General features: G+C 36.5%; 1 protein-coding gene across 12 annotated transcripts in view; it reads left to right on the top strand.

Annotated features, from left to right (window-relative positions):
- The window catches only part of CDC42BPA (CDC42 binding protein kinase alpha), a 302,007-nt gene that overhangs the window by 278,634 nt on the left and 8,511 nt on the right, over positions 1-14,862 (top strand). For 7 of the 12 annotated variants that reach the window (XM_053605558.1, XM_053605560.1, XM_053605554.1 and 4 more), the window contains 3 exons: positions 1,502-1,625; positions 2,318-2,435; positions 8,406-8,591. In XM_053605558.1, the coding sequence (XP_053461533.1) occupies positions 1,502-1,625; positions 2,318-2,435; positions 8,406-8,591 (428 nt within the window). The remainder of the gene's footprint in view (positions 1-1,501; positions 1,626-2,317; positions 2,436-8,405; positions 8,592-14,862) is intronic. The other 5 variants (XM_053605565.1, XM_053605564.1, XM_053605563.1 and 2 more) reach the window with 1 other exon arrangement.

Genomic DNA, 14,862 nt, shown 5'->3' with positions numbered 1-14,862 from the left:
TCTTCTTTCTACTGCAGGCTGACAAAAATTAATACAGTTGTCTTGTTCTTTGACAAAGGAAGGATATTCCATTTTTAAGAACTCCTTTCTTTTTCTGTGTTTTGCCTTCTCCTTCATCTCTTTAAGAGGCTGAGGGAGCTCCTGCAGCCCTTTGGCTGTCCACAGTCTCACCTTGCCACCACAGCTCTCCAAGACCCCACATTCTATCTTCTCAATTTTTGTTGTCAGGAAACCAGTCTTATATTACTCTACAAGGAGCATGTCACTTTTTTGCTAACTGCCTGCTTTTGCTTCCTTACAGGCCCATTTGGCTTCCTCCCTCCTGCTTTTCACTTCAGCTTTTTGGGTGTCGAAAACTTCTTAATACTGTCTTTTCTCCTTTTTCTTATCTTATTTAGATAATGGCATCTCCTGTCATGTTATGTGGATGCTGTTATCTGTTTTATTCTTAGGGTATATTCACGTAGTCCAACATTTTTGGGAGTCCCTAACAGACGGTTTTGTTTACTTCTAGATACTAAAGTTGACATAGGATAAGATGATCACTGGGTTGTTAGGTGTGTGTGATTAAATAATCATTTATCCCCAAGATCAGAAGAGTAGAAATAGGATCAAATTCCCACCTTTAAGTACAAAGAAAATAGTGAGAGCACAGTTCCTTTTCCTTACTTCACATCTTGTAGTGTGAACCTTGCAGAAGAAATGTATTATGACAGAAAAATAATTTTAATTATTATTTATATGACTATCTTACCATTTATGCCTGATTGCTGTGCAGATTAACAGTAGCAGCTCTTTAACACCCTAAGCCATTGAAACCAATACGGGGGGGGGGGCGGGGGAAGATAGTATAGAGATATTGGGGTGAGTGGCTAGTCAAAATGGCAAGATACCAAGGCATCTATAGTTTTTTTCAGTTATATTAGACAATCAAATAAAAGGAAAAAATATATTTTGTAAGCTGTGTTTCATTTCAGCATATATCTTTTTACATATGTTCTGTAGAAAATTATTGCTTATTTACTATGATTATCAACACGCAACTTTTAAAAACCAGAATTGCGTATACTTGTACAATTGATTAACACTTTTACTGTATTAGAAATGAGTGGATGAAAATCATTTTATCAGTTTAGAGTTGCCATCCCCAACCCCCTGGACTGCAGACCAGGGTCCATCTGGTCTGTGGCCTATTAAGAGTTGGGCCACACAACAGAAGGTGAGTGGCAGGCCAGCAAGAAGCTTTATCTGTATTTACAGCTGTTCCCCACCATTCTCGTGGCCTCCTGAGCTCCACCTCCTGTCAGATTAGTGGCAGTGATGGATTCTTACAGAAACAGGAATCGTACTGTAAACTGCACGTGCAAGGATCTCGGTTGCATGCTCCTTAGGAGAATCTGAGCCCTCCCTACCCCATGGAAAACTGGTCCCTGTTACCAAAGAGGTTGGGGACCACTGGTTTAGAGAATATCATTGTTCTTTGTATTTTTTTTTTTAACAGAAGGGGATGAACTGGTAGTTCCTGAAACATCAGATAATAGTCGGAAACAAATGGTTAGAAATATTAACAATAAGCGGCGCTATTCCTTCAGAGTCCCAGAAGAGGAGAGGATGCAGCAGAGGAGGTGGATATTTAATTTATACCTGTCATGCTTGTAGCAGCTGAAGGACTGTATTTGGTTTAGAAGGAAAATTTGACATCTAAAAATCTGTCATCCATCAATAGTGTCAAAATTGCAATAATGAATGTAACTTTTCAGTGACACTTTGATTAATTAATACTTTCTAAATTGTGAGTATGCACTGGATTAAAGTACCATATTTTTGTTCACTTCTATATGTATATGAAATGGTTATAATTTGGGGAAAGTGTGCCTTTCTACAAACACAGAACATATCTCTGTATATAATAAATCTGTGTGTGTTCAGGAATTCAGATTAACTGTTCTCTTCGTTAACAAATAGGAATAAGCTTGTAGTATTTCCAAATACATAGAAAAATATTTATAAAGTATTTGAGTTATTTTTTTAAAGATACATTAAATGGTCAGAATATCTATGAGAGCAGAGCTTCTTTGATGTCTAAATATTTAAAAGGACTCTCGATTTTCCCACACAAAATCGTAAGATCTTTTATTTAAAATTAAAAACAATATTCTGAGGAAGTGAATTTTTAATTGAGTATATTCTGTTATTCTGATTATATCCTTATTAACATAATTTAATAGTTTTATTTTTATAAAAATTCAAGTATGCTTAATTTTTTAAAGTTATCTGGATTATGGAAAAATGTCTAAACAGATGTTTTATCTTATAGGGAGATGCTACGAGATCCAGAAATGAGAAATAAATTAATTTCTAACCCAACTAATTTTAACCACATAGCACACATGGGTCCTGGTGATGGAATCCAGATCCTGAAAGACCTGCCCATGGTAAGAGGAATGAAGAGCAAGTGTGACTGTGAATGGGGTGAGAACAGAGATACAGGCTTAAATACGTATATAGACTTCAAAGGAGATTTCAGTTACTAGTTTAATAATGAGGAAATGTTTCTCTCAGTATACTGCAAAATGTCTATGATGACATACCTGATGGGAAAAAACCCATAAAATTTAGGCACCTGTCAAAAAAACAAATAAAGTTGTTATTTAGCTCCATACTCTAGAAATTGCTCCCACACCTAGATTTACTATTGTTGGTAGAAGAAACTGCCAGAATTGGAGAGGTTCTGTGCCAAGTTCAGAACTTGATTATGAAATCGTTAAAATTTCACTGTGTTTTAATAATTAAATACAGATATTTGGCCTACTTGTTCTTCCCAGAGAACTCCATTAGCTTGGTCATTAATGGTCATGCTTCTCAGATAATAATGAAATTAAATCTTTTTCCTTTGCCCAAGTATAAACGTGTTGCCTGGTCAGTCATACATTCAGAAGTATAGCATAGGAAAACAGTTGTTTTAACACTGTGAAGATTAGGTTTACAGACCTATTATGTTGAGATTAAGAATATATTAGAAGAATTAGCTAATCATCCAGGCTCCATTTTTTTTTTAACATTACAGTATCATAATTTTCTCAGAAAAACAAAACTTTAATAAGACCCTTATGATTGGTAATGTTAGCAACTCAATTTTGTGTAGAATTTTAAGTATAATTTATATTTATGGCAATTTGGGAGATGATTTGTAAATTTAGACACAAATCTCTTTTTAAGAAAATCTGTCATAATTAATACATTATTACTACTTTGATAGAAGATATAAACATCTATCACTGAGAGAAAATGATAATAAAGCTTAATGAGTGGTCAAGTTTTTAAAAGTATAAAACTAAGCTTTAAAGGGTGTTTTTCATTTATATCATGGGAAGAATAACAAGGTCTATATTCATTTAAGTATGAGTTCTTCATTGTGAATATCCCAATTAATCAGTTGCCTGTTTGCTTATGAATAAATGTGACATTGTTATTTTTTCATCATCAAGACATTATGATTATATGGTCGTAGTAATATACCTTCCTTTATGGAGTTGTAATTATTCACAGTAGTCACTTATCATTTGGGAATAGGAATTTTTATTAACTACACTGAGTAAATATAAATAAAATAGGTAAAAGCTAGATTATACTCAATCTTGATATAGTAATTTAAACTAAGTAAAAAGCCAGGTGCAGTGGCTCACGCCTGTAATCCTAACACTTGGGAGGCTGAGGCGAATGGATTCCCTGAGCTCACAGGTTCAAGACCAGCCTGAGCCAGAGTGAGATCTCATCTCTAAAAATAACTGGGTGTTGTGGTGGGCGCCTGTAGTCCCAGCTACTTGGGAGGCTGAGGCAAGAGAATTGCTTAAGCCCAGGAGTCTGAGGTTGGTGTGAGCTGTGATGCTACAGCACTCTACTAAGGGTGACAAAGTGAAACTCTGTCTCAAAAAATAAATAAAAATAAACTAAGTAAAAACTTTACAGTTGAGTACATTAAATATTAAAATTGTTCTATTCATTTATGATATTTAAAAGCTATTACTATTTTTTCAACTTTTGCTTAGGAGAGCTCAGATTTCTCTCCATTCTTTTCTTATTCTGAACAATGTGGTTTTCCTTTAATCTCAGAAGTCCACATAACTAAAAGTAAGTCCAAAGCCTCTTTTTTTATTCCTTATGCAAGGTATAAGGTCAGGCATACCTTAATAAAGAGATTTTTGTCTGATTCAAGGGTCACACACCTAATAATCCCAGCACTTCAAGAGGCTGAGGCAGGATTGCTTTAGGCTAAGAGTTTGAGACTAGCCTGAGTGAGAGTGAAATCCTGTCTCTACAAAAATTAGGCAAAATTTAACCAGGCATGGGTCGTGCCCCGCTATAGGGGAGGCTGAGGCAGGAGAATCACTTGAGTCCCAGAGTTTGAGGTTGCAGTGAACTATGATGATACCACTGCATTCCAGCCCAGGAGAAGAGTAAGACCCTGTCTCAAAAATAAATAGAATTTTAAAAATTTAAACAGATGAAATGTGAATACATTTATAGCTTTTTGGATAAATCAAGTGTTAGGTACTATTTTAACTAAACTTTGGAATTCAGTTTGTTTTTTCAATACGCGATATGTAGTTAGCATTATATAGGAATCAAGGGATACAAATTTCAGTACATATGTTGCAAATCAAAACAACAGCAAATAGAAAATTATTTCAATAGTTAACTATTAATAGATAAATATCCTTTTAAAATTAAAAGTTATTTCACTTTTGTTTCATATTTAGTGAATAAAAAGTACGTTTTTATCTCATTTCAATAAATACAGAAAAAGTTTTATAGAAATTCTGGGCGGCGCCTGTGGCTCAGTCGGTAAGGCGCCGGCCCCATATACCGAGGGTGACGGGTTCAAACCCTGCCCTGGCCAAACTGCAACCAAAAAATAGCCGGGTGTTGTGGCAGGCGCCTGTAGTCCCAGCTACTTGGGAGGCTGAGGCAAGAGAATCGCTTAAGCCCAGGAGTTGGAGGTTGCTGTGAGCTGTGCGAGGCCACGCCACTCTACCGAGGGCCATAAAGTGAAACTCTGTCTCTACAAAAAAAAAAAAGAAAGAAATTCTGTCACACCTCACGTATTAGAGTATTTTCCTTAATTCAGAATAGTTTCAATGTTCAACAGAATGTTACTTTGCCTGGTACTCTTCTGCCATCAGGTGAAAAATCAATTTGCCTAATGTTCCAAAATTCTTTCAGACCGTCATACTCAATAACCGTACACCCTGACTCTAAAATGTCAAATTTCAAACATTGTAAGAACTTTTATATCAAAGTTTCCCTCCTTACCCTTGTTTTTCTCTCTTCACTGTCCCACTAAAGTAAAAACAAAACACTCTATTTTATTTTTTGTTTAAAATAAGTTCCTACTCCTCACTACTAAGCAAAGCAAGTTCAGATAGCATTTCCCAAAGATTCATTCCCCAACTGACTCCATAACACATGACCTTACACCTCTGATTTTTTTGTTTTCATTGTCACCTGATTTCGTTGACCCATGGCCATCTTCTTGGTTCCTTTTGGCATTAATGCAAGTGACTTTGCCCTAGCAATTCAATCCAGTTTTTAATGTGCCTTCCATCCCTTTAATGTTTTCTCATCGTGTAAGTGCTTTTGTATTTCCAGGACAAGAAGTTGGTGTAAATTTTGAAAGCAGTTTCTTCACCTGTACATATAGTATGCATCAAAGATTTTATGTGTCTAAATTCCTGTTCTTCAAAGCCAAATTTTATTTTCACATGATTTTTTAAATGTTACTACCAAATGATGTATAAACTGGGGCTTTTTTATCAACATACATTTAATTACCTAACAAATATTTCTAGAGTACTCACTGTATACCCAGAACTGTGTCTATCTCAGGGTAGACCCTGGTAAACCAGACAATAATACGCATGTCTGAAAATAACCTTATGATGCACGTCTGCACCTGTGTATGTATCTGTTCATTGAAAAGCTTGTGATGTTTTAATATTTTCTCAGATTTTAATATGTCTTTCTATTGAAATGGAATTATTATGAACTATGTCCAAAAAATAAAAATAAATTTTTCTAATGTTAACATATATAAGAGCTTTCATCTGTGCAAAGAGCATGTGCCCCGGACATTTTTGTCTCTTAATGTATGCAAATCAGTATTGCTTTCCTTCCTATGAAATACTTACAAGCTTAGAAAGTGTATCGGGTATCTGAGATTACTTGTTTCTTTTGTACTATATGATCCTGAAATAGGATTGTTTGGTTTTCTAATATGAAAGGGGCAGTAAGGCTAAGGGCATCATTTTATTTTCTTATCTCTTGTTGCAAATGCAGACTTTTTATTTGTATCTTACTGAGCCAAGAGAATATAAGCAAAGATGGTATGTGTTTCTTTGAAATATATACCATATTCATTTTCTTGAGTCCTTTTTTACCATTTACCTTTTTTACAAGTGGTTTCTTGTAAAAAAGATAGATTTTCTCCAACTGAATGCAAGAATAATCCTTTACATCTAGAGGAGTTATTTTTACCATGTTAATTTCCCTTAGCCCTTATCCATCTCTAAAATTGGGGGGGGTCTTTTATTTTTATTTATTTATTTTTTGAGACAGAGTCTCACTCTGTACCCTGGGAAGAGTGCTGTGGTGTCCTAGCTCACAGCAACCTCAAACTCTTGGGCTCAACTGATCCTCCTGCCTCAGTCTCTCAAGTAGCTGGATTACAGGCTCCCACCACACTGCCAGGCTAGTTTTTCTATTTTTAGTAGAGACAGGGTCTTACTCTTTACTCAGGCTGGTCTCAAACCCCTGAGCTCAAGCAAGCCACTGCACCTGGCCCCTAAGATTGTTAGTAAAGATAAAATTTTTAGCTCAGATACCTCTTGGGTCTTGAAGAATTAATTTTGCTTCTTGAAGTCAAAGAAGCTCTTACTATACTTAAATGTATAGTAAAAGTTTGTTTTTTATTTTTCTTTTTGGAAACAACTTTAGAAAGATCTGATTTAACTCATACCACTAGAATAAAAACAGTATCATACATAGAAGCCTTTCTTTTAAGCCTAGATAATTTGTGAGATCTTTCTACAAAGCAAGCTCATCTCAACTCATGGGAATATAAATGTCAGGCTGGATTCAGTTAGCGTTCTTTCTTACAAATCATTCCACCTGTACTTTTAATGAGATTATGTCTTCTATCAACTGAACCTTGAACTTGGTGACTTGAGCCTGTAATGCCAGCTACTCAGGAGGCTAAGTCAGGAGGATTGCTTAAGGCCAGGAGTTTCAGACCAGCCTGAGTGAGAGCAAGACCCTGTCTCTACAAAAAATAGAAAAAAAAAAAAATTAACCAGGCATGGTGGCATGTGCCTGTAGTTGCACTATCTGGGAAGCTGAGGCAGGAGTATTGGTTGAATCCAGCAGTTGAAGGCTGCAGTGAGCCACGATCGCACCACCAGCCTGCAGCCTCAGCAGTAGAGTGAGACTCTGTCTTCAAAAGAAAAAGAAAGTCTGAACTTTGAAAATTCCCATTAGAGGGGCGGCGCCTGTGGCTCAAGGAGTAGGACGCCGGTCCCATATGCCGGAGGTGGCGGGTTTGAACCTAGCCCTGGCCAAAAAAAAAAAAAAAAGAAAATTCCCATTAGAATTAGAGAAGGTGGCTGGCACAATTATGGTTCCCAAATATTGAGAAGTGGTTATTTATTTGAAAAAATTAAGAGTCCTTGACTTCAAAGCTTTTTTCTGTGTCTTTGGTATTATATCATTTCATTTTTTTTTAGATATACACCTCAACATTGAAAGAAATATTTTTCCCTTGTTAAAAACAGATGTTTTCTTTGGAGTGTCTAAATGGAGATAAGCTTGGGCTGCTTGAAAGTAAACCAATAATCAGTATATTCCATAGTTACTGTTATTGTTATAGGGAAATAAGATCGATAAAAGCAAAATCCTTAAATACCAAGGAATTATTTTAAATAGTTTTAAATTTCTAAGGAAACAGTTTTATAACATGTCTAATTAGAAACCATTGTGGGTTCACTTGTGCTTTTCTTGTTTGTTTTTTGCTTTTTATATCCTTAACATTTCTGATAGATTTTTACCATGTTTTGATTGTGTCACGTAAGAAAATGCTGAATTAAACTCTGAAAGTGTTATATCTCTGAATGTCCAATTTCTACTCATTTAACTAGAGTAATAAAAGAATGATTTTTTAAGGAGAATGATCTTTTGTAAATCAGCTAATTAAGTAACCTGCAAGAATATTACAAAATTTAACTTTCTAAGACCTAAAAGTATTTCCTTAAGGGTTCAGTTCTGATGTAAAATGTTTGATATGCATGTTGTGTGAAATGTGGATCCATTTGCATCACCTTACTACCTTTTTCTTCTTTTTGTTGTTTTGGTAGCCAGGTTTCCCTTATCCATCCCCTCATCATCACTCCGGCCTGATCTCCTCTCCTATCAACTTTGAGCACATCTATCACATGACTGTTAATTCTGCTGAAAAATTTCTCTCTCCTGATTTCATAAACCCTGAATATTCCCCGTCTCTACGCTCTGTCCCTGGTACACCAAGCTTTATGACTCTGAGGGTATGAACAGCTGAGTCAGGTGTTAACTTTTACTAACCACATACAGATTTCCTGTTGCCTGGCTTATTAAGTAACCCGCTAGGTGGTACCATCTTGTGAAGAGTTTCCTCTGCCAAACTTTTACTCTTAAACTCTTTATCTTCCACTTCCTTTGCTTCCATTTCTATTTTATTTCTTCTTTTGAAGAAAAGATTGAAGGAATAGAGAGGATTTCAATTTTTATTTTTGAAATAGTATTAATATTAGAGATTTATAGTAAAATAAAGGATTTTTCCCTTCATGGTAGTCTCCATTTTAGATGCCATCATAAGACATAGTCCCCTGGCCAGATGTGGTGGCTCACTCCATAATCCCAGCACTCCGGGAGGGCAAGGCAGGAGTGTGAAACCAGCCTAAGTAAAAGCAAGACCCTGTCTCCACTAAAAATACAAAAAAAAAAAAAAAAAAATAGCTGGGTGTTGTGGCAGGTGCCTGTAGTCCCAGCTACTGGGGAAGCCGAGGCAGGAGGATCACTTGAACCCAAGTGTTTGAGGTTGCTGTGAGCTATGATGATGCCATGGCACTCAACCCAAGGCAAGAGGGTAAGACTGTCTCGGAGAGAGAGAGAACGGAAAGGAAGAAAAGGAAATAGCCCCCAAATGGATCTCATTCTGTTAAACAGAAAAGGACTCCCAAAATTTCTCAATTTTTTATAGTTCATTACCCTATAACCAGTGGACATGAAAGAAAATGTTTATATTTGGTAAAGTTAAAGTCTGTGGTAGAGCCTATCCATAGACCTTCTGTCTATACTAAACCCATTTTTGAAAAGCTTAAAAATCTCCAAAGTAGACCAGGCACAGTGGCTCACACCTATCATCTTACTACTTTGGGAAGGCGAGGCAAGAGGATTGCTTGAGGTTAGGAATTTGAGACCAACCTGAGCAAGAGCAAGACCTAGTCTCTCCACACAAATATGGAAAAATTAGCTGGGCTTGGTGGTACATGCCAATAGTCCCAGCTACTTGAGAGGCTGAGGCAAGAGGATCACTTGAGCCTAGGAGTGAGCTATGATGACATCACTATATCCTAGCCTGGGTGACAGAGCAAGATCCTATCTCAAAATAAATAAATAAAATCTCCAAAGGAAAAAAATCAATACTATTAAGTAATAAGAGAAAAAGTTCAAAAAATAAGTTTGATTTATTAATCTTTGTGTTGGTGATCTATATTTAATCCCAACTATTATCCAAGTTAAACTGAACCAAAGAGAGAAAATAAAGGCGTGCTCATTCTGAAAGGCCAGGCACCTGCTATTGGCCCCTTCCCTTCAGACTTCCATCTGTGCTGTCAGTGGCTTTGCAGGGAGATGATGAGGGGCTGGCCATTAAGCTGTGCGTCCATCCATGTGTCCATCCAGGGGTGTATGCTTATACTAACTTCAGGGGAGCGTTTCTGAAGTTAGCCTTGCAGATAGTAAAGTACTTTGTACTGTATCTTGCAATTTCATTTCTCATAATGCCCCCTGGCTTAGAGCAATAGTACCACTGATTTTCAAATTTGTATATATAGTAAAGTAATTTTCCAATTAGAAGATTGGCTGTAGGGTAGGAAGTATATTTTTTGTTTGTACTGTAAAATTATTCTAAATTATTTTTTAAATGTCATTGTTTTGACATTAAATGATTAGATCATTTAAATGTCTTATTTGACAAAATAAAAGTATCATAAAATAAGCCATAGTTTGCTTGGTAACAGATTGCAGGGGTGGATTTCAAAGCATGTGTAAGTTAATCAGGAACTTCTCATATAAAAGATGATGGGCATGTTGCTTAAGTTAGTCACGTATCATTAGAAACGTGCACCATCAAAGGAAGTTTTACCCTAATCTTAAGCATATTTTTACCTATTAAGGACCAGAAGCTTAAGTTTCTTGTCACTTTATAATAAAGTTTATTTAACTTTAGTTAACTGGATGATAAACCTATTTTTTTAGCAAAACAATTTTTCTATGTATAATTCCTTTTTTACTTCAAAATTCGGGGTTACCAAGTTGCTGGTATATTTTATAAGCTTAACTTTTGCTATTTATTCTAGAGTAGGTCTGATTTATGAAAGAGGACACCACCAGTGTGCCTTACTGTTTTTGAAAAGAAACAGTAACAAAATACCTAGCTTGACACTGGTGTTGCCAGCTCTCTCCAGCTTTTCTTTCCTGCGTTGTTCACCTGTCGCTTGTGTCATATAGGGTGGCTCCTGTATGTGTGAATGCTGAATTGCTAGCATTGACTCTTTTAGTTTTAATTTTTTTTTTATTTTCTTAGAGAAAAAAGGTAAGACATTTGCTTTAAACAACACTCTAGGAATTACATGGACTTTGCACATTTGCTAGGTGAACCAAAATGGCAGTGGTTGAATTTCGGGCCAGCTAGCCAACCAAACCATATTCAAAATGTGTGATTTGGAGTTTTTCAGAATGCTGTTGTTCCTTGATTTCCTGACCTCTAGATTTGGCCCTTCTTAGAAGTTACTCTGCCGTAACATTCTCTGAGGCGTCTCATATGTGCGTAGAGAAGCCCTGTTGTACAGACTCATTCAGAGCTGTCGTCTCCCCTTGGAATCTCACAATCACAGACTAAAAATATTTTAGCCACATTAGAACCTTTCTTTTTTTTTCACCATTGCGTACTTCTTTCATAGAATTTATCATATTGCTAACCAAAAGGAAAAAAACAATAATCATTTTGCTAGATGAGGCATTTTATGAAATTTCAATACTAATTCTTGAAATTGCTAACTAAATTAAAAATAAAACATTTCTTTATTAATTGTTTCTTTTACCCTCAAAGGCCATAAGTATTTGTGCTCATTTCATTGTATTCTACATTAAATCATTTGACCTATAACATATTTTACAAAGAAGACAGTCACCTTTTGTTTAAATCAAGTTATTTGAAGAATTGCTACCATTCTTTATTCATTGATTCCCAGAAAACGTTATTCTGCCTAAACAGTACAAGCAAAATTATACTTTGTACCATTAAAACACAAACACATGTAACAGCAAACCAATAGTAACTAAAACACTGTGTGTTCTATAGAAAGGATCGTAATTACTTTGTCAACTGAATTAATCTCAGTACTTGAAGTAGAAAATTGGGATTGCAGATATAATTCTTTTATTCAGCAGATTTTGTTTAGTACCTATTTTAGGTGCTGGAGTTTAACGTCTTGATAGCAGTCAGTACAAGAAATGCTAAGATAACTGAAGAAATGAGTCTAGAAACAGTCATAAACTATGTGCTTTTACTAAATAACCAGAACAGATTGATCTGTCACCCCAAACAAGCTGAGGGCCTGGAGTGGGTGAGTATGGATTAGGACTTGCCTACCAGCAGCATTACCCTGGTTTTCTATGTTTAAAGGACAGATCCAAGGACATTTAGTGAAATACATGAAATGCAGTTTAAGCATTTAGGCCATTTCTTGTGCTGAAACATGTAAAGTCATTCATGTAAGATAGATTTCTATAAACATTAAGTAACATAAATGAACAAACATATGCCATACCACAGTTTAATTATGGCAGGTATATGGATAAATTTCTCAAATTTATTCTCTAAGCTACGGGGGGTGGGGGGGACATAATATTTCCAGAGCTCCAAATGATTAAAAAATATTTAGTGCTTTGATTCAGTAAAATAAGACAGACAATTGTTTAAGCTCAGGATTCAACACCAGCCTGAACAAGAGTGAGACCCCCATCTCTACTTAAAAAAGAAAAAATTAGCTGAGTATCATGGTAGACACCTGTAGTCCCAACTATTTGAGAAGATAAGGCAGGAGGATTGTTTGCACCCAGGAGCATGAGGTTGCCATGAACTTGGATAACACCTCAGCACTCTACCCTGGGGCAACAGTGTGACCCTCTGTCTCAAAAAAAAAAAAAAAACGGATACACTAGCTTTAACAAGGTTTATACTTCAGAAAAGGAGAGTTTCATTTATCTTAAAGGGTAGCAGCCTGCTGGGTGGCCATTCCAACAGGGTGGGAAGCAGAGCCCAGGACAGCACAGGGTAGTCAGATATCCATATCCACCAAGCTACAGGGATCATGAATAGTTACGAAAAGGGGAAATCATGTGTATTTGTAATTGTGCTTGCTCTCTTCCGTCCTGTCACGGCTGGAGACTCAGTTTTAAGGTGTTTCTGGGGTCCCTTAGCTAAGAGAGATCCAGGAATTAGCAGAGAGCTTAAGATTTTACTTTATAAACAGTCTGTGAAGCTAGTAAATGATGCCCCATGATCATATCAATGTATACAGCTATGATTTAATAAAAAAAAAAAAAGATTTTACTTTATGTAATAGTTCACAGCTTGGTGTGTTCTATTACATTTGAAAAAGCATGGCACGGTATGGTCAACTCTTTAAAAAACTATTAGAGGAAGAGCTGGGCAGGAAACATCAAATTATTAGTAGTATCTGGTGAATTCATAGGTGACCTTTTTTTGGTTTCTCTTACGATTTCATTATTATTTATATAGTTCTACAGTTCATGAGTATTAGAAAATAAAACAAACAATTTTAATGAATTACTATAATACTTAGAGAACAAGTCGATAAATATATTTTCCAGTTACTTTTGTCATGTGTCAGTGGCTGTGACTGTGGTTTTCTGACAGTATAGAGAAGGTAAGGGCTAGCCTGCAGCATCATATGAAGAGAGCATCTCTTGTCAAAGGCAAGTTGCACGTTCTACTCAAACTTAGATTTGTTAATTGGCTTTACTTAACAAATCAATCCTTTGGGAAAGTCACAAAACTTGAGTTTTTGACTACTTCTAATGCGTGATTTTTATTGCATTTTTTCATAGAGTTATGGTCTTATTTTAACACTTATGAAATTTGTGATTTTTCTCCCCAGCAGAATAGCATGTGGGTGTGAGTAAAGGGAGGGTTAAAGTGCTAAGTGCAGATGGCTGTGTAAGGTCATCGTCAGAGCAGGGGAAAGACAGACACCTAGTGAGATGGGGCTCAGTGCTTTTTTTTTTATTATAATAGGGTGATTACGTTAATTCTTAGAAAAGCCTTGTGAGGCACTTCTTATCCCCATAATACAACTGAGGAACGGAAGCTCAGAGTGTGACGCGCCCCCAGCCTGCTGCCAGTAAGCTTGCTGCCGGGATGCGAGTGGTGGTCTCTCCCTCGCCTGGCTTACCAGCCAGCCTGCTGCCTTACATCATTCCCTCGTGAGCAGCCGACAAAGGGGAGGCTGCCTGCAAATAGGTACTGTGGGCTAGTAAAATTACCATCATTTTTGTGGCGATGAAAGAAAAATTAAGGACTAGATAAATTTTCCAAATAAGTAAATGCAAGTCTGTTTTTAAATAAGAAATCAAATTGAGACCATTTGCTGCAGGAGATGCTTACAGAGGCTGAGGCTGTGTCAACAAATAGAGAAAGCGTTGTGAATGGTGAAAGAGTTAATAATCCGGCAGATGAAGTTGGCCTCATCCAGGATTTACAAAGAGTACCGAAATATTTTTTCCTTCCCTGGTCTTTTGTCAGACCCAGCAGCCCTCTTTCTGGTGTAAATAGGCATCACAGCCATTAGGCTGTGTGCCTCTGTCCTTGGCTGCGCCCAGGCAGCTCACCCAGCAAACCAGCTCCAGGGCTCTCCTCTGGCGTCTGTGATTTGCAAAACATTCCATGGCCCATTTGCCAGCAAAATCATAGCAATAATTAGGTGAAAAACTTTTCAAACTAATATTCCCAAGTTTACTAATTTCACCCAGACTGGGAGTCTTATTTCTGACTCATTTTGCTACTCCGTGTGTCAGTAAAGACTGCCTGGTACCTGTGCTGTGAGCAAGCGGCTGCACATTCAGTGTCACATCAATAAGACATTGGCTTGAGAAGAATATCGTTTTAACTATAATAGTGTGAAAGAGAAAAAATAGTCCATTCTCTCCATATTCTCTCCAAGTGGATTTACTCAACTGCTCAGTCATCCTAAGCAAAAAAAAAAAAAAAAGTCATACTACAAAGCTTTGTCTCGGTAGTCTGCAAATGTCCATGTAATTCTGCACTGCACTGTCACATCTAACTGTGTAACTTCTACTTACTGTTTCACAGCCCTCCAAAATTCTGCTTACTGATAAATATTTCAAGTACTTATTCTTGATTAGGGTGAGATTTACCTTATGTTAGTGTTTTACTTTTGTGGGTGAGGAGAGGTTTATATAATCTGTTCCTCTCTATCATTCTGGTCAAGATGATTTTTTTGCTTGATA

Source organism: Nycticebus coucang, chromosome 10 (genome assembly GCF_027406575.1).
Source record: "Nycticebus coucang isolate mNycCou1 chromosome 10, mNycCou1.pri, whole genome shotgun sequence".
NCBI lineage: Eukaryota > Metazoa > Chordata > Mammalia > Primates > Lorisidae > Nycticebus > Nycticebus coucang.
Note: the sequence above shows the minus strand (reverse complement) of the source record. Positions and strands in the feature narration are given on the sequence as shown.